Here is a 26,244-nt window from a genome sequence, read left to right as displayed (position 1 = left end):
TATTATTTTACTGGACATATCAAGGTATTGATGTCCCACATAGAAAATGCCTTACCTCCGCCCCTCTTGAAATCAGGCCAGATCCATCTCCGTTACTTCCTGATCATTTGCTGCCATTTTGAAACCCGTTGACAGTGATTGGTCCGAGTCGGTCTGACTCACGTTTTTAGAGGAACTGCGTTGGCCAATCATGGGTGAGCTTGTTTGAAGTCCACACCCCTTCCACTGAAAGCAGCTCGGGAGAATCTGTCAATCAAACAGTGGAAGTGGGGCCAGCGGGCAAACACGCTTTTACCGAGACGTCCGATTGGTCCGTTTATAACTTGGAAAAACTTGCGATAAAGAAAAAATAGGTTTAAAAATAATTAAGACTAGAAAGAAGTTGTTAAGAAGAATGTATAAGAGCAACAATGGTTATTCTGACAAATAACTGTCTATTTCTCAATGGAAGTCTTTGTAACCAGCGGGTACTTCAGTGATTACACAGTCAATGGTTGGGATCTCTAATCGATTTTAGTTGATCTTAATTATGTCTAATTTCGCTCCGGATTTGAACTTCTGCATAGTAAAAAAAAAATGGTGTCCTTTCAAATCTTAATCAGGCCAAACGAGTCCCTGACCCAACAGGGTATTCACACCCCTCTATCACAGGACTTATTGTTTGCACACAGTAAATATTTTAGTTAAAGTTGTACCACTAGAACCCAAAACGAGTGATTTGTAAAGTGCCACAAGGTCAGGTTCAAAACCTGGTCGGAGATTCTCTAAAGCTGCCTGAAAGGCTGAAGGCGTTAAAGAAAAGAGGAAGTTGTTCCTTTAATGTGACGGTCATGTTTCTCTTTGAAGTTTGATGAATGCCTTGTTGTTTTCTTTTTTTTCACACATTTTCACACTTTCACTTAGGCGGATGCTGGTGCTTTCACTCTGCCTCCCTACGAGTTACCCATTTAGAAAAATCGGCAGCCGGCGCAGCGGTGCCAGGAAACACACTGTACTTAATGACACGCTAAGAAATCGGGTATTTTTAAAAGCCAATTTTAGTGAGAGGAAACACCTCTGAACCTGTCGGGGGACAAGGGGCTTAGCTTAAGATCTTTTTAGCTTGTTATGTTTTTATTACCTAAAATTGATGGACTGTTCTGATGAGCAGCAATAAACTGTAATGCAAGGTCAGGTGATCTGAAAAAGTAAGAGTGCTGTCTTTATTTCTGACAATAGGACTCCATGGATGTCCTTTTTGAAAAAACTACGATAAAATATATCAACAAAAATAAAACAACAAATCCTGATTGATTTATTTTAATAAATACATTTTTTGCTGTTAACTAAAATTTGAGATTGTACAAAACAATGGTATAAATTGTATATATTGATTAAAAAAGTGTAGGGCTGGGTTCAAAAAAATCAATTAATCAACCTTGATCAATCTAAGCTTATAAGTCAATAATTGTTCCATAAAAGTAGAGATCAATCTAATGCATAATGCCAAAGTCCACTATCTGGATGCTAACATATAATTGGATTTCCCATAGGATGGCTAATGCTAACACCCGGTTGACCTAAACATTCATGGCTGACTTAATGAACATCTTTATATACTCACAGGTATGAATTGTCCAAACTCTTTTACCATTTTTTTTAAAGTTACCATTTGTAGTGGACTACAATAGTGTTTCGCTCATACTTTTTGTTCTTCTGGAATAAGGTGTAATGCTATAATGCGATCGCCACCTAGTAGCCAAACTGAAACAACCTCCAGGCAGAGGCAGAACAATTGTTTTACAGTATGTGAACTGTATAAGATTAATATGAATATCTTCAAAAAATAAATAGATTATTAATGGATTTCTAAAAAAAAAAAAATTGTCTAAATGTGCAAACTCAAAATTGAATTGAATTGAGTGGATCAAAAGCATCTAAAACAATAGTTCTTGAATTGATTCTGGAAATTATTGGTGATACCCAAACTTAAGTTGTAGAATATTCTTTTGCTTCTACACAAAGTTCTTGCACATTCTAATGGTGCTGCAAACCTGTGTCATTTTAATTAGCAAAACAACAACAGCTGCAGATTATACCAAACCCTAAGGGCATAAGTGGAAGGTGTGTGTGTGTCGTTGTTGTTGTTGTGACTGAAGTGAGGAGTGAGGGGAAATGCCATGCATGCCTGAACACACAGACCAGCACATAGCTGTGTGAAAAACACATCGTTGCTCTTTAGAGGGCACAGGAGTGGAAGAGCAGCAGGAACGCGTCGGCGCTCACATGCACCTTTATCCACTGGCTCGGAGAGATTTCGCTGAGCTCATCTGAGCTGTCTGCATGACAAAATCGGATCACACTTTCCCCCCTTCTTAAAATAAAAAAAAACAATCTTATAAGCAGGCAAACGTAGGCTGAAAAGGTAAAAGGCCCTTTAGATCAGACGGGTTCATCCCAACACTTGAAACTGTGTCGCTCCAGCGGGAAGACGGCGGTTGTGGAATCTAGATGCGGTCTGCCTTTGGCTGTGAGCGGAGGAAGCATCTTCTCTCCAGCCACCTTGGCTGATGTGGTTTAAACAAGTGTCGGGAGGGATCCGCTGGGGGATTCTGGGGAAGATCGGGTTGCCGGATCAGGATGTGGACTAATGGAGCTCAGCGAATTGGCCGTGGGGGTGGGCGGGAGTTAGCCTTTGATTCCGACTGCAGCAGCGGTGATGGGCCTGATGTCTGCTACTGACTTCTGCTCTGCTACCTTACTGTCTGTTTTCTGATTTGGTAACCTGAGCTCAGCATCTTCGGCTGAGTGGGCAGCCGACGCGGTTCAGTAGACGTTTGTGGTGCTGCAGTGTGAAGAGTTTAAATGCAGATTTTAAGGAAATGCAATTATTTATCTAAAAAAAAAGACAATTTTCTTTCATATTTCATATTAATGGACTTTTATGTTATTATGTTGATATATATTAGTACAAAAAACACACATTTAAAGATTATGTCCAATGAAAATTGTGTTTTTAACATGTTCTTGTGGCATTTTTCTGATGACGAGGACATACAGTATATGAAGAAAATGAAGCTTAAAATCACATTTCTGAGTACTTCTTTTTACAAATCATTGTGAATTGGGAGCAGACAAAAAAATGCATTTGAAAATAGATCGTATTTGCTTTGTACAATGGGGGGGCCACAAGCTCCATGTACGTCTTTGTTTTCCTTGTCTAAGCTGGCATGGATTGCTCTGATATTGTGAGGATCTGTAAGTTAGCGGTAAAGCAGGTAAACAAAGGGATGATGGGAAGTGTTGGCAGGCTCACTCTGCACTCTCGCAAATTTCTAATGAACTAATGAGTTTTTGTCGAACCGCTAATGTTAAGTTGGGGGTGTGAGGGGCTGTAAGCTAGCAGGAGGGTGTGTAAACAGATGGATGATGGGAAATAAAGGTAGGCTTACTCCGTGCAGTCCCACCCACAACATTAGAGGTATATTTTTAATGAATTATTGCAACTCTTCAGAAACAATAAAAAAAAAAAAACATTTTTTTATGTATTTATTTTTTTTTGCTAAAAAAAGCACAATATTTAAAACACCTAAAATAACTCAAAAGAAGATCGGAGTGGGACTCGGAAATTAAATGGAAGGTTTATAACTTGTCTCTATCATAAAATTGTCTTTTTTTAGTGTGATGCAAACCTTTCAACACTTCTAGAGTTGTATTCTGAACAATTTTCACATGAATATCCCTTTTGGAGAAGGAAACGTCTGCCCTCGGTTTGCCTTAATTTAAGGTTCCTCTTAATTTGTGGAACAGTCATGCTTAATCACTATGGTGATGCCTCCCCCCCTCCTAAGACTGCTCCAGAGAGCACTTGTTTACCATTTCTGCTCCAGACTCAATAACATGTCAATCATCAGCTCAAGGACCGCCCCTGCTCGCCTGCCATTGGTCCAGAAGATAGCAATCAGTTAAGCCCTCCACACTCCCATGAGCCCCCTGTGTGAATAATGAATGACTTCCCAAATGTCTGTCATGCTTCCTACTTATCCCCACTGATTCTGGGAAATCACACTTTGGTGTGGCAGAGGGGAAAAAACTCAAATAGTGACCGTTTTTTTATTTTCTTCCTCCTATTGAAACCTTTAATAATAACGCAAATGTACAACATTTTTTTCATATTCTGACACATCCGGCTGTGTTTTTATGGTAGCAGCGGCTGGTTGGCTGTAAACGTGTCAGCAGCCTGCCAATGCAAACAGTGTAGTAGTCCACTTAACACAACGTGCTCTTGAGCAAACAGGACCAGACTCTTGTTTAGAGTCCTTTTCGACTGGACTAAACTCTAGTTTAAGACCTCATGTTTCTCACACAGATAAACGTTGAAATGTTTCTACCATTTTTTTGCATTTTTTTGTTACATTTGTCCCCTAAAAAGCAGGTTGTCTTTTGTTCTTTTTCTTCTGAAATCATGTTTGCAGCTAGAATATGCCTTCTCAGGTTTCTGCAGCACTTCCTGAAGTTGTTCTGAAGGATTAACATTCTCTCCGTCGAATCCTCTGTGGCCGGGAACATTCTGCAGATTCCTCACATAGTCCAGCGAGCGGCGGACCAATTCGGCACAAAAAAAAAAAAAATGCCAGCGACCAGAGCATGCCGCTCTTCTGTGTGGCCGTCATGTTTACGGGACTGGGGCGCTCTGTGGCGAGCGGCGGCTGGAGCGGTGTTTGCTCGGGGAAAGAGCGGGAGGGAGGAGGTGACTACTGGATGAGGAGAACAACTTCATAAAGCTCCCTACCCCCACGCTCAGCAGTTATTTGACTCCGATTATTGTCAAAGTTTCTCTCTGAATGCAACATGGAGGGATCCTCATGGAAGACCCAGCCTTGCTGCTCCCTTTTTTGTCAAATATCCCCATTTATGACGTTTTTATCTCAACAGCAGTCCCTTGTTAGAAAGTCCTTTGAAGTCCCTTAATGCCGTGCATAGCTTTGAGTAGTTAGGAGCAGCGGCGTGCAAATAGGCCTGCATTTGGAGCATCTATAAATAGGAGATTGTATCCCTGATACCACGGGTTGTTTGGTCACTCAGTGAAACCCGCTTGACTTATATGGCTTCAAGACAGTGACTTCCCCTCCCTCGGCTCTCCTCTGGTGGAAGGTATGCGTGTTTGGAATGCTTCTTCATTGGGGATTCTGCTAAAATGATGCGGGGAGGAAGCTCAATTAGAGTTTGCCTTGGCTGCCCCCTTTTGGTAGATTTCCAAGAATTCTTTTTTTCCTTTCAAACGCTCAGTACCTTTCTGGCGTCCACTCTAATGTCAGCGTTGCATTCCCAATCAAATCACAGCCGTCATGTGAGAGCTTGTGTGTGTTGGCATTTGTTGGTGTTGTTTTAAAAAGATCTTTACCATTTGCTTTGGACCCGACCCAGAGTAGTTGGATAACACTATTTGTGAATTGACACAGTGCGAGTTTGTAGTGTGAAATGATACAGTAGCATATTTCAGTCACAAATGCAGATGCAGTACATTTTGTAAACCCTCTTATTGCAGAAAGCAGGTTTTTATCTAAAAACAAAAAAAGATAAGTAATCTTATCTTCGAGGAGTGACTTTCCTTTAGCAGATGTTTAGCACAGATGTATAAACCCAGATCAACCTGTTTTTTTCCTAAAATAAAACGCCACAAAACCAGAATTTCTTCCTCTTTTCTTAACGTTGGCACCTAATTGTCCACAACTTTTTTTTTTTTTTGTGAAACTGCCGTTACTCACTCACAAATGATCAGAACGTACATGCGATGAGTTTGAAAAAATAAAAGTGGACATTTGCTTTCAGCTGAAGCTAGCTCAAGGAGGCAGTTGCTAAGGAACCAGGACTGCAGTGCCTCTTCCTTCGGCTCTGAATGCTCACGTGGAGACATTTCTCTCGCAGCAACAACAAAGAAGCTTCATTAAAAGTTGAGCCTGCAAGCAACTTCTGTTTTGTGCTCATTTGGGGCTTTAAAGCAATTTTACTTAGAATATTAAATGTTTTTCAACAAGATTTTGTATCTATTAGTAAGATTTGATCACACAGCAGTTTGTTAAACCTTTTTATTTTCTCTCAATTTTGCTAAATTATCAATTGAGCCGTGAATTAGATCTGCTGATTATTCTTGGATATATATAAGTAAAATGTTTGTTTAAAACTTTAAAATGTGTTTTCTTTCTTATTGAGTTGGAATAAAATAGATTGCTGGCTGTTTTTTGTGAAGGAAACTTGCAAAAAAAAATCTTATATACTTAGTTACAACCATGCAAAATACACACTTTAATTTGATTGGTACATTTCAACACTTGGATGTTTGGACTTTTTAAATTGTGTTCTAAGAGATGTGTTTAGCCTTCAAAGATGATTTTTTTTTAGATATTATTTCATGAAAGTGCAGTCTTGAAGTGATTTTAGTCTTTTTTTTAACATTTTTTCTTAACATTTGTGTGAAAAACCCATTGAAGAAATGCATCGACTATTTTATGGACATCTAAAATAAAATATTGGTCTTCACAACTTTTTTTCCTAAAAATACTAAATAGTACAAACTTGGAAAGTTGGAGCAAGTTCCCCTGCTGTCTGGATAGTTAGAAAAAAATGTGTGATCTCAAATTTTACATGCAAAAATGTCATTTTTTTGAGGTAGTTGGTAAAACTTTTTGTCTTTTTATTGCTGGAAATGCACACAGCAATTGAAGCTCACCTCTTCCCTTGTTTTTCTCCCTCTCCCAGTGTGTCCAGATCAGTGCAAGCTGGCCTGCACAGACGACGGGCAGTGCTGCCACAGTCAGTGCTTGGGCGGCTGCAGCGAGCCCAACGACGACCGGGCCTGCTCCGCCTGCCTCCACTATTTCCACAACGAGCGCTGCGTGCCAGACTGCCCACCAGGCACGTACAAGTTTGAGGGCTGGCGCTGCATCACATTTGAGATGTGCTCCCAGGCGCACCTGCCAAGTGATACTCACTTTGTCATTCATGGGGGAGAGTGTATGCCAGACTGCCCTTCTGATTTCACCCGCAACAAGACTAATCCGTAAGCATGTGCCTTTTCACTCCAGTTTTAACAGCGTTTTTCTGTGTCTGAGTTTGGATGGATCATTTTCTGATGAATATTTCATTGCTATATTTGTGTATATGAATTAATACTTGTTCCACAGTTTTATGTTTTTATTTTGACATACGATTTATGCGATAGAAAAGTGTCCATGAGCTGATCTTTACCCAGGCTTAGTCGTGACCTCAAATTCTGAAGTGTAAAAGTTAAAGACAGTGACTCTGAATAATTAAAGGTTCAATTTTCCACTCTGTTTAGTGAAATGTACTTAGTGCAAAGCTTTGTTTTTAAGTTCCTATGAGACACGTGTGTTACATACACACAGGCAAGAATGGGCTGAACACAAGTTTTGAACGTGCTTTTAGCATATGGCGTTCACATTGGACTCTCGTTACCTGATACTAAAGCAGGTACTCACAGTTGAAATACCAATCGTATCAAACAATTGGTATTTCCGTGTTTTGAAAAGGATTCTACTCATACATCACTACCAAATCAAAGTTCAACTGGTTTAACTTTCAGCATTGTTCAATGGGTTCAAGAAAAGCCAGAAAACAAGACTTAAAAACTTAAAAGTGACCTTTGAACGCAAGAGTTTTGAACACAGAACCTAAAAAGTTGCATTCAGTTTTTCATTGGAAGTAGTAACTAGAACAGGCTTTTCTGAGCCCGGTGTGAATGTAACATTAGGATAAAGGCCTCGGAACAGAATTACAGAGGGGCAAAAAAGTATTTAGTCAGCCACCGATTGTGCAAGTTATCCTACTTAAAAAGATGAGAGACCTGTAATTTTCATCATATGTATACCTCAACTATGAGAGACAAAATGAGAAAAAAAAATAATCCAGTTCACAAGAACGGTGAGCAAAAATCCCAGAACCACACAGGAGGACCTAGTGAATGACCTGCAGAGAGCTGGGGCCAAAGTAACAAAGGCTAGCATCAGTAACAGTAAAGCCAGTACATGTGCAGGCCCGTCTATAGTTTGCTAGAGAGCATTTGGATGATCCAGAAGTGGACTGGGAGAATGTCCTATGGTCAGATGAAACCAAAATAGAACTTTTTAGTTAACAAAAAATAAGAATGCTGAGTTGCATCCTAAGAACACCATACCTACTCTAAAGCATGGGGGTGGAAACATCATGCTTTGGGGCTATCTTTCAGCAAAGGGACCAGGATTACTGATCAATGTAAAGAAAAAATGAATGGGACCATATAGTCAGATTTTGAGTGAAAACCTCCTTCCATCAGCAAGCTCATTTAAAATCAATCGTAGCTGAGTCCTTTAGCATGACAACAATCCCAAACACACTGCCGGGTAACGAAGGAGTGGCTTCATAGAAGCATTTCAAGGTCCTGGAGTGGCCTAGCCAATCTCCAAATCTCAACCCCATAGAAAATATTTGGAAGGAGTTGAAAGTCCATGTTGCCTCAGCCCTAAAACAACACTGCTCTAGAGGAGATCTGCATGGAGGAATGGACCAAAATTCCAAACAGTTTGTGAAAACCTTGTGAAGACTTAAAGAAAACATTTTACTGGTGTCATTTTTAGCAAAGGGTACATAACAAAGTATTGAGGTGAACTTTTGTTATTGACCAAATACATATTTTCCACCATAATTTGCAAAAAACTTATTTAGAAAAACAGACAATGTGATTTTCTGGATTTTTTTTCCTCATTTTGTCTCTCATAGTTGAGGCATACGTATGATGAAAATTACAGGTCTCACTCATATTTTTAAGTAAGGGGGAGAACTTGTACAATTGGTGGCCTGACTAAATTCTTTTTTGCTGCACTGTAAGTGTTAAAAGTGAGTCAAACGAGCATAAATCCTTTGAGATTTAAAAACGTTACTGAACTTTCCATCTGCTTCTGTCATGCACAGCATGCTTTGCACAGCTTGCAACGGCCCGTGCGACAAGTTCTGCATTTCTCCTGTCATCGACTCTGTGGATGCTGCTCAGACCTTAAAGGGATGCACCGTCATCAACGGCCATCTGGACATCAACATCCGCCGTGGAGGTGAGCGCATCCACGAAACACAGTTTCACCAAAATACCATAAAACCTTTTGTCTCATGTTTTTATTTTTTAATTAGCTAAAACAATCATAGCTGCAACCAGATTTAGTTTTTTTTAGTGTTTCTCTGTTCTAAAACTGGTGCCAACAGATGATTTACCTTGGCTGGAACCTGCTGTACTCTATAATACTCCAGAGTAATCCTTTTACTACTGAATGTTGCACTTGACAGTCAATTACTATGATTAGAGAGATAGTCAAAAGCAGAGGAGCATCGTTGACTAAGCTGCCAGGATGCACAGCAAAGGTCACAAATTCTGCAATAAAGCCGCTTTCTGTACTTATAATTATGAAATTATATCATAATGCTGGTAAGAATGCCTGGCTTATAAAAAAATAATATGCAACAAGGTATTTAACCATGAGACTGCTGTAATGATCACTATTCACATTCGCAGAATCATGAATAAGCTGTTTCAGGAGGTTACAGTTGGTAAAAAGCAAACACAATCGAGGAGAGGTGAAGCTGGTGATTTTATTTTTAAAGTGGACACATTTATAGTAAAAATAAACTTTAAAAAATGTGTTAAAAAGTACATATTACAGGGAAAAAAGTGATGTCAAAATAACTTCTGGTGTCCACCAGTCAAGCTGGTTTTTGTTGAATTCAAGGTCATAATTATATTTAATATTGATTAGTTCCATTTCAAATCCTATGGATGAGAGTTTTCTACATCTTGTGATGATGTGAAGGTTTGACTCCCGCTCTGCTTGCCAATGTGTTGAATGTTATTATCTTTTTTTTTTAAATCTTGCTGTAGTCTTTTCTACTACCATAAAATGACATGTTCCCAAAGAAAAATCCAGATCTAAATATTAAAATGCTGATATGTTTATCATGAAACCAACTTCTGAAGCTACTTTTTGATGTTCTGATTTTGTCTCCTCTCCAGATAACATAGCCTCTGAGCTGGAGAACTTCATGGGCCTGATCCGGACAGTAACAGGATACGTGAAGATACGGCACTCCCATGCTCTTGGCTCCTTGTCCTTCCTTAAGAGTCTCCGTTACATCAACGGGGAGGGGCTTATTGAGAAGTATGTCTCTTGTGTGTTACATTTGTGAATAAGTATGCATGCAATGGCATGAGAGTGATATCAAATGATTGTTTAGGCTTAATGTTAAAAATACTTATAGTGATTAATTACAGTTTAGGAGCATCTTTCAAGAAACTCAACCACATTGTATATTATAGTTATTGATTTGAGACAAGTTTTTAGACTGGTTTTAAAAAAGTGAAAAAGTGGGGAGAGAGAAAATGAATACTCTGGCCTCCCATGGTGGTGAAGGAACTCTAAGATGAAGGAGATGATTTCAAGGAATGAGAAGGAATGGACATGTGAAAAAGACCAAAATTATGCAAATATTGTATAGGTGAGAGGTTAGGTAATGAAGAGTAAAAACCCTTGAACAGAGCCCTGAGGCACACCAACAAGGAAGAGTGGAGCTGAGCTGAGTGCAGCCTAAAAGGTATAAATCAATGCAGTGTAGGGTGGGGTTTAAGATGCGAAAGGATGATGTCAGTGGATCAGTAGAGCATGGGTGTTGTGTCAGATGGTGAATGAACCAGTCAGCTGCCATGAAAAGGTCATTAGTTATTTTTAACAGAGCAGTTTCAGTACAATGGCCAAAATTAAAGTGTTTATAGAAGCCATTATGAGTTAGATGAGAAGGTGGTCGTGGAAATAAAAGGGAGAGTAGTGATGGGGCAAAGGTTATAAAATTATTGTGATTTAGGCCAGTTTCTTTTTTGTCTAAATTGGGTTGACAGCTGCAATTTTGAGGAGCGTGGGAACAATTCCAGCAGTAAGTGAGGAATGAACGATAGCTGTATGAATGAAAGGAAGAAGGGAGGGAAGGCAGTATTAACAAAAACTTCAGGAGAGGATCTAACTGACAACTGAGAGCTTGGATGTCCAGATAATATTGCAGATGTCAGAGAAAATGAAAAGTGGAAAGAAAGTTGGCAATGTGAGGGGAAACTCGGAGAAAGAGAGAGTCAAAGAGGAGGAACTAAGGTGCTTGTGAATGTCTTGAATATTTGCATTGAATAAACTGGAAGAGAGGAGGTGGTCAGGGGGGTTAAAGCAGCTTGTTAAAAAGTGAAATAAAGTCTTGGTGTTACCTTTATTGTAATTGATTAACCAAGAGTAAAACTTTTTAATAAAGGTTGCACAACCTTGAGCTAAGGTTGTGATTAAATCAAGAGTGAATGAATGAAGCAGACCAAATTTTCATAAGAGCCACTGTGTTTATGATGTCAGTCCGACTGTTAGTATATAGGCTGTGATAAGTTCTTCAGGAGAGGATAAGAAGTCCAAAGCCAGAAGACTATTGATGATGGAGGAGGAGAGGACATCCAAGTGGATGTTCTCTATATTCCAGAACTAGATAAGGCGAGACAGCTTGTTTACGGAGAGTCAAAGCACAGGACTGAAAGAAAGACGAAAATAGTCGGTGATGTAATGGTCATCAGCTGTGCAGTTAGATATGGTGAGACCAGAACCAAGATTAAACCCAATTTAAGTCCTTTTGTAAGAGTGGAAAAGTCTAGAAACTTGTGGAATCCAAGAAGAGTCCTTGGTGGGAGTGCAGAGAGATGAGTCAGTAATGCACCAAAGTCGTATAGAAGAAGTATACATTTGGCTTTAGCGGTAGTGATAGACTGTAGCAAGGATCGTGGTCCAAGTAGTTTACAGACTAAGGCTTCCAGTGAGTTGACTCTAGGAACCAACACTAGCAGAAAATTCCACAATTCACTTATTATGAATTTTCTCAAGATCTCTTCCGCTACCAGAACTAGGCAGCTGATGGATGTAGATGAACCTCAGAGGGATCGAGTCTTTCAGCCGGTAAAAGTCTAGAGCTGCACAATATGTGGAAAACTCTATTAATGATCAATGTTCCTTTGACAATATGACGTGCGATACATAAGCAAACAGCAACACCAAAAGTAGCTAATACATTATTTCCATTTCAGTTCAAACATTTTGTTTAAATAAAAGTCAACATAACTTAAAGTAGACTCCAAATGACCCACGTCTACAGAAAAAGTGGACATCTAACATGTATCAACATAACAAAGTGGCTCATTTGATTAGTCAAATGCATAAAGGGATTTATTTGAATAAATACTTAAAGGGGCTACGAGATTAACCATTTATTACAGTTTACGCCGTCCTTTTTGATGTGCATATTTGCACAGGCTGATGACGCAATAATAATATTTTTTTTTCTGCAAGCCCATAAATGTCATTATTTGTTTTTTTCAAGGTTCAAGTTAAACATGAAAAATTATAGTTAGACCCAGTTAGGAGATCATGGATAATATGTTCTTATTTGTGATCGCATGTTAAGGAAATCAAAGTTGGCATGTTTGACAGGAGCATTAACTGTTGTATCACTGGATAAGATCTTGGATCTATTAGCATCTACGTGTTTATATCAGCAGACTGATATGAGCGGGAAACCTTTTTTTGGCTAAAGGGGTCATGGGAAAGCCTTTCGCCCTTCTTGTTATCGTTGCTCCCAGGGTTGGGTTTCACTCAGCGGAATGCTGCTCAGGATGGCAGACATTCCTGTCTCTCTGGAGGTGTTCTGCTTGGAGTTCTGGAGCTAGGGGTGTTAACACGACACTATGCCTGTTTCATGTCTCCCTTTGCATAAATGCTCTTTGTATGAGAGAAACGAGAATCTGAGCACACCCAGGCACAAAAAAAAAAACCTACAGGCAATTTCACTCTCAATAAGCAAACGATGTGCATCTGCCGTTTGTGACATGTTTGTAACTCTTTCTTTCTGCTCCAGCACATATTCGTTCTTTGCCATCAACAACCAACATCTGCAGTCCTTGTGGGACTGGAGTCAGCACAACTTGACAATCCGAGCTGGACGTCTCTTCTTCCGCCAGAACCCCAAGCTCTGCATGTCTGAGATCCACAAAATGTGGGAAAAGACGGGGATCACTGTGAAACCAGAGGAGGGAGACTTCCGTAACAATGGAGAGAAAGCCAGCTGTGAGTGCAGATGTCCAGCTTGTGTTTACATTTTGAACAGAGAAGCCAGGATGTGCCAATCTGTAGATTCATCAGTTTGAGGTCCACAAGAAAGGTGTACGCACAGAAGAAGCATTTATATGTATGTTACCACTCATTATTGCTGTGGATGCTTGTTAGACGGTGTTTAGACAATCAGAAGTTTAAAAAAACTGGAATGTAGGACCTTAAAAATTACGTTTTTTTAGTACACTAAAACATTTTTAGTAGCACTTTTTGATGTATTGAAAAACTGGGAATTTTCTTAGCTGAAACTACAATAAAGGAAACAGTTTTCACTAAAATAGCATTACTAATGTATTTTTAAAGACTGAGCTGTATTTTATTTCATACATTTTTTAAATATATGTATAGATCAAATTTGCTGTAAAAAATGCAAAATAGAAATATTTGCTTGTTTTTTGAGGATATCCATCCATTGAGAGGATATTTTAATATTTTTTTGAGTCATTTTATTATGTGAGGACCTTCGTCAGCAAAGACAACAAAAAAATTCAAGTTTTAAGTTTTTTGGTTTAACTTCCCATTTGTATAGTTAACACAATATACAATAAAAAACAAATGATCAATTAAAAAAAAATAGGCAGACGATTATTAAGCCTATACAATGCCTTTCCTTGAAAACTAAACAATATCTATGCTGATCAACGTGACAAAGAAATAGATACAATAAAAAAAGTCAATTTACAAACAAAAACAAGTAAATCAAATCTTCTTACATATGTGTGTTGTAATCATTTATACATTTAGGTTTTAAACTTCTTTTTAAATGCAAAAGTGAAGAGCTTAATTTTAATTCTCAATTGATTCCACATCTCGTCGTAGCATTAGTTCGAGCTTTAACCTGTTCAAAATGATAAAGACCTCTTAAATTATACTGACTAACCCCTTAAAGTATACAGCTTTTGTATATTTTTTTAAACTAAATAGTATGTGTATATACAGTATATATATATTTATTTATATGACACGTGATTGTGCTCAATGAAAACATATTTTGGTGTGATTTAGGCAGGCATTATTTTTCACTGTTATTGTGATTTCACTGTTATTTCATACAGAAATTGAGGTACTCCTAAATGGTTCATATACTTTCTCTATTGCAACTGTATATGCTGTGTTTCCCTATTTTTTATTGGATTTTTGGTAATGTAACTTTTATTTAATTTAACTAATAAAAATGTCTTATTTTTAATGGAATATTTCCTGTGATTGCAGGTGAAAGTCACATCTTGAAGTTCAAATCTAACGTCACATCAAGTTATACAATCAAGCTGACATGGGAGCGCTATCAGGTTCCCGAATATGGCGGCTTGATCAATTTCATAGTTTACTACAAAGAGTCGTGAGTATCCAGTAACAGGTTTTTCAGCGTAATCGTACAAACAACTGGATGTTGACTGGAGTGTGAAAGATTAGCAGATTACTAAGACCCCTTTTTGTCTCCAGACCGTTCCAAAACATCACAGAGTTCGATGGCCAGGACGGCTGTGGCTCCAACAGCTGGCACATGGTGGACGTCGACCTTCCTCAGGATGAAAAACTTGACCCAAAGGTTACCCTCCAGCATCTCAGTCCCTGGACTCAGTACGCTATTTTTGTGCGAGCAATCCCCCTGCAGGTGGAGGACAAACACATTACCGGGGCAAAGAGCGACGTCATTTACATCCGCACACGTCCATCATGTAAGCCCGGGACCACAGGTCCCTCGTTTAGTCCTAACAGCAGCTACAAGTCATGACTTTTTGTCTCTGTTGCAGCGCCGTCTGTGCCCAAAGATGCCCGCGCTTATGCAAACTCGTCCACTAAGCTGGTGGTGAAGTGGTCGCCTCCGGTTTTTCCCAATGGCAATCTGACGTACTACCTGGTGCGCTGGCAGCAGCAGCCTGAGGACAGGGAGCTCTACCAACACAACTATTGTTCCAAAGGTTACTTATTTCTGAATTTGTGATTCTGCCTTTAGTTTTATTTTCTGTCTTTTGCTCCGTTTTGAGCATCTATTTTAGGATTAAAATATCCTATTTACATGCGGATTAGAGCACTTGTCATTTTAGATAAAAAATAACCTCTCTCCATAAGGATTCCTGCATGTTATTTGTGTAAATACATGTTTTAGGTAAGAACACTGATTTTTCTAATAATTGTATTCTCTTTTATGGCTCAGACCTGAAGATCCCTATCCGGGTGTCAGCAGCAGGACTGTCAGACATGGAAGATGGTTCGAAACCCACCAAGTCTGACGTGTCGGGCGCCATGAAGGGTCCTTGCTGCACTTGCCAGAAGACTGCTGATGAGAAGGACCGTGAGAAGGACGACCGAGTCTTTATCAAAATGTTTGAGAACTTCCTCCACAATGTCATTTTTTTTCCAAGGTACAGTAGTGCTCCAATGCAAACTTTTCTGATTTTAAATCCTGTATTGGACATCGTAAGATGAACTCGTTTGAGTTCATTGAATCAAAGTTGACACTTGTACGGCAGCCCGGGTGTTTCTGCTCTATTGTGGAGTTAACAGGCAGAAAGGAGCAGATGAGGAGACGCGCCGAGCAGGATCCAAATCTGTCTTGGCTCTCTTGCGGCTTTCTGTTGCTGTGGCAACAATGGCAGAGGGAATGTCAGGACGAGCTGCAATTTGGTCAACACAAACAAACCCAGGAGAGAGATGTGATTAAGAAGTCTGAAGCGTCTGGTCTAGCTGCGCATACGTCGCTAAAGTTCTGTTCCCCAACAACAAGGCCTGACATCTGCGTTGTGTTATCATTTTCACTTGCCTGTGGTGTGAGTCTGCGCACGTTGCACCGTCTCCCGCTCTGGTGTTTTCACATGCTCGCGAATGATGTGTGCTGTGGGAGTCTTAAACCAGCACCTTGCGAGACTTTTTAAAAATCCATTTCCCTTAATAATGAAAAGTCCAGAGACCGTTTATTCAAGCTGAGTAACTGTGACCGGCTTTTCCACACTACGTCGAGTCTGTTCCGAGAGAAAAAGAATTAAAGTCCTCTATCATAAACGGCTCGGTATCTGTCCTCCTCTGGTTGTATTTACTTGTTATCGTATAGCTGTTGAGGAAACTGGCAGGTCCCCGGCCTGCGTAACAGCCGATGTGTGCGCAGGCTCCGCCGTGTGACACAGCAGGAAATGATTCTAGAGCTGATAAAGTCCTGATAATCTTTTTAAAGAAAAGTTTGGAGACCCAGAATGAGGGCAAAGAGAGGGCATTAAACAAAGAAACAGAGGAGGAACGTTTTTTCCATTCTTCAGCTCGAACTCTTGCACACACTCTCTTTGTGTGAGGGGGTGTGTGCTTTTTTTTTTCTTCTTCTCCTTAAGTGAGACAGCTGCCAGGAAATGTACAGTGTATCCATCTGGAATATAAATGAAAAAGCTCCATCAGTTGTTAAAGTGCTGTTGAACACTTCAATATTCCGATGAAGCCTATCAAGAAATGTACTCCGATCTTTGAAGTCATGAAGAATGCCGTCTGTAGTTACTCGCCGTCTCTGTCAGCTGATCAGTTTTTTTCCGGGTCCTCCTTATTGTTTTCATTCATGCAAAAACTCTCCAATTTTTCTTCATCCCAGCGATGCTCTGACAGGCTACTAATCAGTGTCAGTCAGACGTGTGCATCCGTCTCATTACTCCACACTATTGTGCCGTCTTTTTTTTTCTTTCCTAAATTTATTTATGGTGTATTGTCAGGAGTAACTCATGAGCTGGGCTTTCCTCCTCTGGATTAAAACAGCAGAGCTGTCAAACAGGAATCTTGACGTGTCTGCCTCCTCTTTTCCACTGTCTTCCATTTAAAGTCAGCTCAGATTCATAATAAAAAGGCAGTTTTAGGCTTTTATCTAACCAAGTAAAGCCCTTAAGTTGTAAAAATACTTTTTGTTTCTTTAAGAGTTTCCAATAAACCAAAGCAGTTGTAGGTTTCTCCTCATTACTGCAATTAATGATGAATATTACAGGGTTCCTGCAGGGTTTTAAACACATTGAATTTAGGATTTTAAAAATAATTCCTTAAAAAGCCATAAAAAAATATTGAAATTAGAAAACCAAGCCTTAAAAATTGTCATCTATAAAACTTCTGTTTCACATTTTTTTTGTCAAAATTTTTAAATACGTAAATAAATAGTGGGAGAACCAAACGTTATGTAACAATACACTGAATGCCGACTGCCAGTTTAAAAAAAGATAAAAAATGAAGCACGAAAACATCAGAGCACAGACCACAAACAACAAGATATAAAGCTACATTATTTATAAAAAATGGGAATACATTAATATATAAATACATTGTGAAATATTCTGAAAATGTGTTGTAATTTTTGACATGCACGCCATTAAAAAGTCTTTTAATTTGAAAACACTTGAAGGAACTCTGTGTTAAATTTGCTTCCTTGTTTGCAATTTTTAAGATCTTAACCATAAGGAACCAAAAATCAGTTTTCTTCTGGGCTTTGAAATCTTTTTTTACTTCTTTGTCCTTTTTTTTTAGGTAGCAACAATTAATAGTGTCTAAAAAATGTAAAATAAAACCAAAAAATTGAATTGAAATGTTAAATTGTAGTGAAATAATAATATTAATTTAGCTCATGAATTAATAAATAAATTGGACATTTAACAGTTTTTTATTATTATTATTATTTTGTTTAGCTTCTCTTTGGTTACAGATTCACATATTTTAACTATTATTTTCAAAAACACTTTTTTTTTTAGATTTAAATCATATGAACAAAAAGTTCAAAACATTCAAAACAGAGAAATCACTAGACAAACATGCATCCTCAGTTCCAACATAGTCTTTCTTCATTCATAACAATAACAAAAAATAAATAAACAACAATAATAACTAAAAAAAAGAAAGAGGAGCTATATTGTAACATAATTTCCCACATATTTCATTTTATGCATCAGATAATTACGTCTATTTATATATGTGCTTAACAAAATCAGAGTATCGCCCCAGCATCCCTCACTCCCTCCACTGCTCGGATTTATTTTTAAGAGCTAAAACTGCAATTTACTTGTAATATAAATTCTTTTGTAAATGTCGTTCTTCAGGCCTCCAGATCGTCGACGCAGGGAAGTTTTCGGCGTTGCCAACAATACTCTGTTTCCGGATGGAGCTCAGGGAAACGCTTCGCTCAGTCCAGCGGATAACAGCACGGATGGAGTCCCCCCCCTCATAGAGTACCCTTTCTCAGAGGACAAGGTTTCCGCCGAATACCTGGAGATCCCCAGCCTGCAGCCTTTCACCGTCTACCGCATCGACATTCATGCCTGCAACGAGGAGGTGGGCCTCTGCAGCGCCGGAGCGTTCGTCTTCGCCAGGACCAAACCTGCATGTGAGTGGATCTATACAAGGAGGGGTGGAGCTCAGCACCGACCCGGTCTGTGGGGTTCCACAGATAACAACAGGTGTGTTATCACATTTGTTCCTCAGTGAAAGCAGATGACATCCCTGGAAAGGTCGTACCTGACAGGAGTGACAAGGTCGAGGGGTGTGTGGTGCTGCACTGGCCAGAGCCCGTTATGCCCAACGGACTCATACTGATGTATGAGGTCAAGTACCGGCTGGGGAATGAGGTAAATCACGAAAAAAAACCTATTTATTCACTTTTAAATAGAATAAAATAAAATAAAATAAAAAAATGTATATACTTCATCCATGTTTAAATGGATATACATATATCAAGATATATTCATCTCCACCTGCCTTTTTACTTTCCCAGCCTGAGAAACATGGATGTGTGTCACGACGTCAATACCGGCAAAACAAAGGAGCTCGTCTGACCAACCTGGGCTCGGGGAATTATTCCGCTCACGTGCGAGCTACCTCCCTGGCCGGAAACGGGTCCTGGACGGAGAGCGTCTTCTTCTACGTGCCTCCGCCTAAACGTAACCTTTACTTTTGGTTGTACTTTGAAGCTACATCAAAAGATGTTCAACTAACACACTTTCTGTTTTCCATCCCAACAGGAGACGATGACGTTGCATTCTACTTGTTCATCATAATTCCCATCATAGTGACGCTCTTCATCGCCAGCCTCACCACCATTTTATTCTTCATCAACAAAAAGAGGCAAGTGTTTCTGTGAGCCTCCTCTTTCTTGATTAGAGCGATCATGAAGCCTAACGACCGGTGGAACGTTAATGAGACTTAATGAGCCTTTTCATTAACATTCCCCTATGAGAAAGAGTCAGCCTCATGTTCGGCGCTATCACAGAAATAACCCGTCGGCTCATCGGGCTGGTTTGTGTTTGCAGGAACAGCAACCGACTGGGCAACGGGGTCCTTTATGCATCCGTCAACCCGGAGTACATAAGTGCGGCTGAGAGTAAGGATGTCAACGTTTTTCCTGCATTTGCCACAGTTCTGCTCTCATGTTAGCGTGATGGTGACCTGCCGGGTCTTTCCGCTGCAGTGTATACTCCAGACGAGTGGGAGGTGGCTCGGGAGAAGATCACTATGCACAAGGAGCTGGGGCAGGGCTCCTTCGGCATGGTCTACGAGGGCATCGCAAAGGGCGTGGTCAAGGATGAACCGGAGACGCGGGTGGCCATCAAGACGGTCAACGAGTCGGCCAGCATGAGGGAGCGGATCGAGTTTTTGAACGAGGCTTCTGTCATGAAGGAGTTCAACTGTCACCATGTGGTAAGAACGATGGGAGAAGGAGGCAAAACCTAAAAATGCCAGTTTTCTAAGAAATAGGAAGCAAAGCAGTACCTAAAGTTTTGTTCAAATTGCTTTAATGTAAAGATCTAGAAAGACAGTGAAACTGGATTACCGTTTTCCATCGGCATCCTTAAGATTTTCTCTTAGGAAGCAAACGCTCCACATTTAGTTCAAATCACATACAGATGAATGAAAAAGCTGAAAAAATATATATAGTGTACTCTATAACCAGAACCGGTCCAAAAAATAAATAAATAACCCACATTTTTTCTGTTTTATTTGTAATCCGAAGTTTTATTTTGAAAAACTACTGGATTCTCCCCAATACATCTGACTTCATCTTGACGCATGTTAAGTCGCTCGGTCACGTGTTGAAAATCCATCCATTGCTTTCTTAAAGTTGTGTGCCAAACGCTAAATTAAAACCCTCAAGCCAGCAAAGTTAACAAAAACAAACATATTTGGAAATCAATGGAGGAAACAAAAGAGATTTAGATTTCAAAATAAAAGAAACCTGCATTTAACAGATGAAAATCAGGACTCTTTACTCCAAAAATTGATTTTTTGTGACAGTTCTTCCCACAAACCTTAATAAAAATGGATTAGCCATCCAGCTAAAATGCAGTTTTACTCTAAAATTATTGTATGTGTGTCCTCCATCATGAGAAACACGCTACAAGAACATGTTCAAAACACGATTTTGATTCGCACAACTGCTGAAACAGAAGACAGCTTTGCAAATTTCCCATCAGAGCATATATATAACTGTATCTAAAATACATAAAACCTATTTTTTTACATTAAAATTATTTTGAGATATAATATTTTCAATTATCACAGCAATATATATAAATATTTTCATTTTTAACAAAGACAAATTGTACTAATTCTATTAGGAAGATTTTTAACATCTAGTTTTCTTTTTATTTTTTTTACTGAGGACATTTTTTCCGGTGAAGGCAAACTTTAATGAGCCAGAGTGCGTCCGCTGAACTGTTGCTCTGCTGTGATTAATGTAGGTGCGGCTCCTCGGTGTAGTCTCACAGGGACAACCAACCTTGGTGATCATGGAGCTGATGACCCGGGGAGACCTCAAGAGCCACCTGCGCTCCCTACGAAATGAAGTAAGCGGCTTTTACTCCAAAAACAAGCACCAAATATCACGTGGAATATCTTAAAGTGACTGGAACTTCACTGTTACGTGATTACATATGAAGTCTGGCATCGTTAATGATGCGCTGTCTTTGCTGTGCCACAGAACTCCAACACTCAGGTCCTGCCACCACTTAAAAAGATGATCCAGATGGCTGGAGAAATTGCAGATGGCATGGCTTACCTGAACGCCAACAAATTCGTCCACAGAGACCTGGCCGCCAGGAACTGCATGGTTACGGAGGATTTCACAGTGAAGATTGGAGGTAGGTGATACCTCTAGGTTCTCCAGTGTCGTGAAATAGTAGAGTCTTAATATAGATGGAGAGTGAGTAGGTGGGTGGGATAGATCGGCACGTATTTAGCAGGTCTCCTAACCTCACTTTTTTTTTGTTTTTTTTCCTCCTCCTTCAGATTTTGGCATGACGAGAGATATTTATGAGACGGATTATTACCGAAAAGGGGGGAAAGGCCTGCTTCCTGTTCGCTGGATGTCTCCAGAGTCGCTGAAAGATGGCGTGTTCACAACGATGTCTGACGTCTGGTATGTGAGCACGTTACTCTCGGTGGCGTTCTTGGATTTGCTGCCATGACAGCTGACTTTAGCTAACAAATCAGAGAAAAGTTGTCGTTTTCTAGATGGTTCTTTGGAAATCCCCACTCCCTGTGACAAAACAAAACAATATTTTAACTTTTTTTAAGCTAAAATGTGTGAGATTGTTACAAAATTTGATTAAAAAAACAATTTTAGTAGCTTTTCTTGAAACAAATTAATGATGTGCAGGAACACTTCATACACGGACACGCCCAGGTTTGCAACATCCGTGATGGACGACTATTGCTATCCCCACCTTTTTCTCTGCCGCTCCGTCTGCAACCTACAGGCATGTCTCAGGAAATTGCATTAAGCCGCTTTCATTATTCCGCCTGCTGTGTCCTCATCTGCACTGGGAGCTCATCAATTCTATTTACCAATGCTCTCATATTTCCTAAAGATGATGGGCCCAGGAAATTGTTTAAAGCTCTTCCTCCTTGTTCTCAATTTCGCTCTTTCCCTGGGCATTACTCGGGTCTGGAAGCATGTAAAGATGTTCCTGTCGTCATGGATACCCATCACAGCAGATGTTAAGAGGTGCAACAATTACTAACAGACCTTAAAGCAGAACTAGTCGGTAGATGCAGATATCCCAAGCATTCATTTTACTAAATCCTTTGCTAAAGTTTGTTATTTTCTTTTTGTTTGCTTGAGTCAACCACATTTTTTTTTTTTTAAACCACCTCCCCGGCATGTTTTTGTTTAAACTCTGTGTTTGTCCCTCAAGGTGGGTTAAAACTATTCCAGATGTTGACAAATGTGAACCCACCTTCACATCTTGTGCTCTACTTTCTCTCTTTGATTCTGAACAGAGGACCAGTTTGAAACTCACCTCATAGGAGTCTCACCCCAATCATCTTTTGATATTTTTTTTGTCGGTTTTTGCACAAATCTAAAAACCTGGTTGGTTTTCTAGGACATAGTTTCTGTAGAGCAACTGGAGTCTCGTTAGAAATTCGTTGCAGAGGTGGGGATCTTGAGGCACCTCTTGATTTGATTAGGATTCAGGAGGCAACGATTTGATTATGAAACAATTCGATTATGAAACAGTTATCAATTAGGGGTGTAACGGATCACAAAACTCACGGTAAGTAAAAAGTAAAACAAACAACAGCAAAATAAAAAACGATAAAAGCTTAAAATGAATTTTTGGAAAAACTTCACAACAAATATTTAATAATGTTAGCTCATTGGGGCCTATTTATAAAAACTTTAAGCTTCGAACACAAACAAACTGCTAAAACATGTAGTTCCTGATTACATTTAAATGTCTTTAGACCAAATCTATGAAAACTGAGAAAAAGAAAACTTAAAAATAGTGTTGAAAATACCAAATCAATCTGGAGTTCCCCTTAAAACACTGATGTCCAAATTAAATCAGTTAAAATTACACTTAAAATTGTTTTTTGGCATTAACTGTTTTATCAAAACTAACTATGGGAACATTTAAATATTTAAAACAATAATTGTTATCCGTAAAAGATCCGCTTTTCCTGGCCATTTATGATCCCTTTCGCTTGCCATACTATGGTCCCCTGGCTGCACGCGTCCCTGATACGGAGCAGCGACCTTCTCCTGCTGCTGCGATGGATGATCCTAACTGGGAGAGTCTCTGAACCCAGAACGGAGACGTGTACCGATGCTTTCAGCTCTAAAATAAATAAATATGATTTCTATTGATCCACGTCCTCCCACACTTTTGGAGAACTGTCAAGCAGCTACTTTAGCACTTGTTTAAACAAACACGATTTGCATGAATTTGACGCGAATTCCATTCGATTGATTTCAATTATGCCGAACTGTAGTTTCTGATCCGTATGGATCACGGATTATCCATGATCTGTTACACCCCTATTATCAATGCATCCCAGATCTGCATTTTTTTAGTGAATGTTTCTCTTTACTACGATGCATTCGACCGATATGACTGACTTTTCTCCACCAAAGAGCATTTTTAATTAAAGACAGGATCAGTATACTTGTTTAACTTTTACTGAGAACATAAAAACATTTTGTTAGATAATCAAAAATCTTTCACAGCATCAAAAGAGAAAAATGTTCCCTGAACTCAACAACCTTAAATAAGATAATGTCACATTTTATCATTAGACCAGCTCTCTCTAAGTCACATCAAACAAAATAAACAGTGTCTAGCCGGCCCCACATTATGATTTCATAAATGTGCACATATTTCATAACTTACACACCGCGTGACTTTTATAAGATTGATTTTCGACACTTTGAAAGCCAAAATGCCTCCATGTGTTCGCTTTAAGCGAAATCTTTAAGCCAATTTTCCTGCTTGTTACTTTTACTTTAATAAATAATTCGATTATTGAAAATTCATAAAACGATTCAGGATTGTTTATGGATCATCACTGATGCATCTAAAAAATAGATTTTTTAGCCTCACCACTACTGAGTTGTTAATGGGACCCCGCCCCCACTTCCCCATTTATCTTAGGCCACTGTCATATATCCCATAATGCCACTGCGCTGTGACCTAAATGTGAATTTTTCAGCAAATTCGGCTGCTGGTCATGGAGGTTTTCGAGCGTTTTTGCAGCTTTACTGCTGCCTGACAGTAAAGGAAACTTTCCGGAAGATAAAACAAAGTGTCCTGCTGTTTATTCGTGTCGTGTTGCAGGTCATTTGGAGTCGTGTTGTGGGAGATCGCCACGCTGTCGGAGCAGCCCTACCAGGGCATGTCCAATGAACAAGTGCTGCGCTTCGTCATGGAAGGAGGACTCCTGGACAAACCCGACAACTGTCCCGACATGCTGTAAGTCTGACGTGCTTCCCGAAAGTCTTCAGTCCCGATGAGATTTTTTGCCGTCTTTCTATTTTGAGCGGCGGCTTTAGGTGTAGGACACATGGCGTGTGCGTGCTCGGCGAGAGCCAAAAGGAGGGCTGACATTAACGTCAGCGGTTAAATGTAGGCTGTTGACTTCATGGCCTCGGCGGTCAGCTGGCGGGCGGTGGGGGGGGGGTGGGAAAACCTTCTCGCCCCTCAGCATCGGCCCATAGAAGGGATGCCAAAACTCATGTGTGAAACATGCCGCGCATTCCCGCCGCGAAGGGGGCGACGGCGTCTCATCAGGAGGCTACGCGCCTTCAAATCGATTGTTTCACTGGCGAAGAATCCCTCTCCGACACGCGGCGGGCTTTTAGAAAGAGGAAATGTGAGCAAAGTTTGCAAAGCGTGACCTCGTTGAGAATCCCCCCACCCCTCCCCTCCCCTCCACGGCTGACCTCACCTTCAAAACAGGACAAGGAGAACAGAAAATAGGGCCGTGTGTTGTGCAGACACAAACCTCTGGTTTCCATGGCAGCCGGACTGTTTCGTCCTGATTGCAGGAGTGTGTGGATCGTGTTGCGGAGGTGGCGGTGGACCGGGGGGCTTAGCCTCCTGGTTCTGAAGCAGCGTGCCAGAGAGGCTGTAGCTGTTGGTCACTAGTGGGGATTTAATGGGGAAAGCAGAAGAAGCCAGACTTTCAAACAAAGATGGGGCAGAGAGATGTGAGGCAGCTGAGGCCAGATGAGTCATCTTTGGACAGCTTTGAATGTCTCCTTGTTTTTGGTTCCTCAGGTAGATGTGGGTCATCGTGTTTCTGACTAGAGTTTCCTGGAGACAAATGTCCATTCTCTTCCACTGAGCTGGATAAAATAAAACAAGCTCTGCTTTATTTTGAAACGGGCTTTATCCCTCACAGTGTTTTCTTTTTCCCATTCAGGGAGTTTTTTCTTGTGAGAGAATTCTTCTGTTCTTTGTTTAAGCATAAGGCTTGTTTGAAGACTCTGAAGTTAGCCTAAACTTGTGTTTTTGGTCTTTTGTCTTTAAAACCCTCCTTTTAATAGTAATTTTGTAGGTTTTTTTTCCCCCACAGCTCTGGTGTCAGGTAATTTGTAGTCAAAAGCATCGAAAATAAGTAAAAATGTAAAGATTGTATGCATATGGGATCAAAAGAGGTCAAAAAAAGTACATTTTATTGATGCACCAAGTCATTTTTCTAGCTATGTTTTTTTACAAACTTGTTAAGTTGGGAAAAATGATGCAGAAAGTTATAACACCATCGGATCCTTTGTGTTGAGGTGTCCTAACGTCATCTTATGAGTAGTTTTGTATTATTTTTTTTAGCTTAAAACATACAGTAAAAACAGGCCCAGTTGAAATAAGTCAAAAATTAAAAACAATAAAATAAAATAAAATAAAAATAAAAATCTTTTTCCCAGTTGTGTTTTTTTCCATTCTTGTCAAGTTGGGAAAAATGATGCAAAAAAGTTTTAATATCATAAGATCCTTTGTGTTGAGGTGTCCTAATGTCAGCAGATGAGTAGTTTAGAGGGGGTTTTTTCATCTTAAAACATACAGTTTGACAGGATATAAAACAGGCACTGTTGAAATAAATCCAAAATAAAAAATACAAAAAAATGATTTAAATAAGCAAAAAAAAAAATGCCAATAGGAGAAAAATTGTCTTGGCCAAAATTATTCTATTGAAAAACTTTGTTTTTCTTGCAAGACAGGAAAAATTTGTTTTGCCAATTTTCCTAATTTTCCTATTACTTTAGAGCAGGGGTCTCAAACTCAAATCAGCCGGGGGCCGCTGGAGGCGGAGTCTAGGT

General features: G+C 39.7%; 1 protein-coding gene and 1 long non-coding RNA gene across 3 annotated transcripts in view; one reads left to right on the top strand and one right to left on the bottom strand.

The window, feature by feature from the left end:
- The window catches only part of igf1ra (insulin-like growth factor 1a receptor), an 81,733-nt gene that overhangs the window by 51,489 nt on the left and 4,000 nt on the right, over positions 1-26,244 (top strand). The window contains exons 3-20 of one of the 2 annotated variants that reach the window (XM_024281804.2): positions 6,739-7,039; positions 8,947-9,083; positions 10,034-10,178; positions 12,949-13,157; positions 14,415-14,541; positions 14,646-14,881; positions 14,957-15,124; positions 15,361-15,568; positions 18,257-18,540; positions 18,639-18,781; positions 18,928-19,093; positions 19,175-19,277; positions 19,463-19,533; positions 19,621-19,850; positions 20,891-20,995; positions 21,130-21,289; positions 21,438-21,567; positions 24,266-24,400. In XM_024281804.2, the coding sequence (XP_024137572.1) occupies positions 6,739-7,039; positions 8,947-9,083; positions 10,034-10,178; positions 12,949-13,157; positions 14,415-14,541; positions 14,646-14,881; positions 14,957-15,124; positions 15,361-15,568; positions 18,257-18,540; positions 18,639-18,781; positions 18,928-19,093; positions 19,175-19,277; positions 19,463-19,533; positions 19,621-19,850; positions 20,891-20,995; positions 21,130-21,289; positions 21,438-21,567; positions 24,266-24,400 (3,058 nt within the window). Of the gene's footprint in view, positions 1-6,738; positions 7,040-8,946; positions 9,084-10,033; positions 10,179-12,948; positions 13,158-14,414; positions 14,542-14,645; positions 14,882-14,956; positions 15,125-15,360; positions 15,569-18,256; positions 18,541-18,638; positions 18,782-18,927; positions 19,278-19,462; positions 19,534-19,620; positions 19,851-20,890; positions 20,996-21,129; positions 21,290-21,437; positions 21,568-24,265; positions 24,401-26,244 lie in introns of both variants that reach the window. The other variant, XM_036212389.1, reaches the window with a different exon arrangement.
- Positions 20,792-22,108, bottom strand: LOC118598865. Its single transcript, XR_004948059.1, has 2 exons — positions 21,875-22,108; positions 20,792-21,687 (listed from the first exon to the last, which is right to left on the bottom strand). It is a non-coding gene; the product is annotated as an uncharacterized LOC118598865 (long non-coding RNA).

This window comes from Oryzias melastigma, linkage group LG6, assembly GCF_002922805.2.
Source record: "Oryzias melastigma strain HK-1 linkage group LG6, ASM292280v2, whole genome shotgun sequence".
In the NCBI taxonomy this organism is placed as follows: Eukaryota; Metazoa; Chordata; class Actinopteri; order Beloniformes; family Adrianichthyidae; genus Oryzias; species Oryzias melastigma.
The sequence above is the reverse complement of the archived record's forward strand: the minus strand, read 5'-3'. Positions and strand labels throughout refer to the sequence as shown.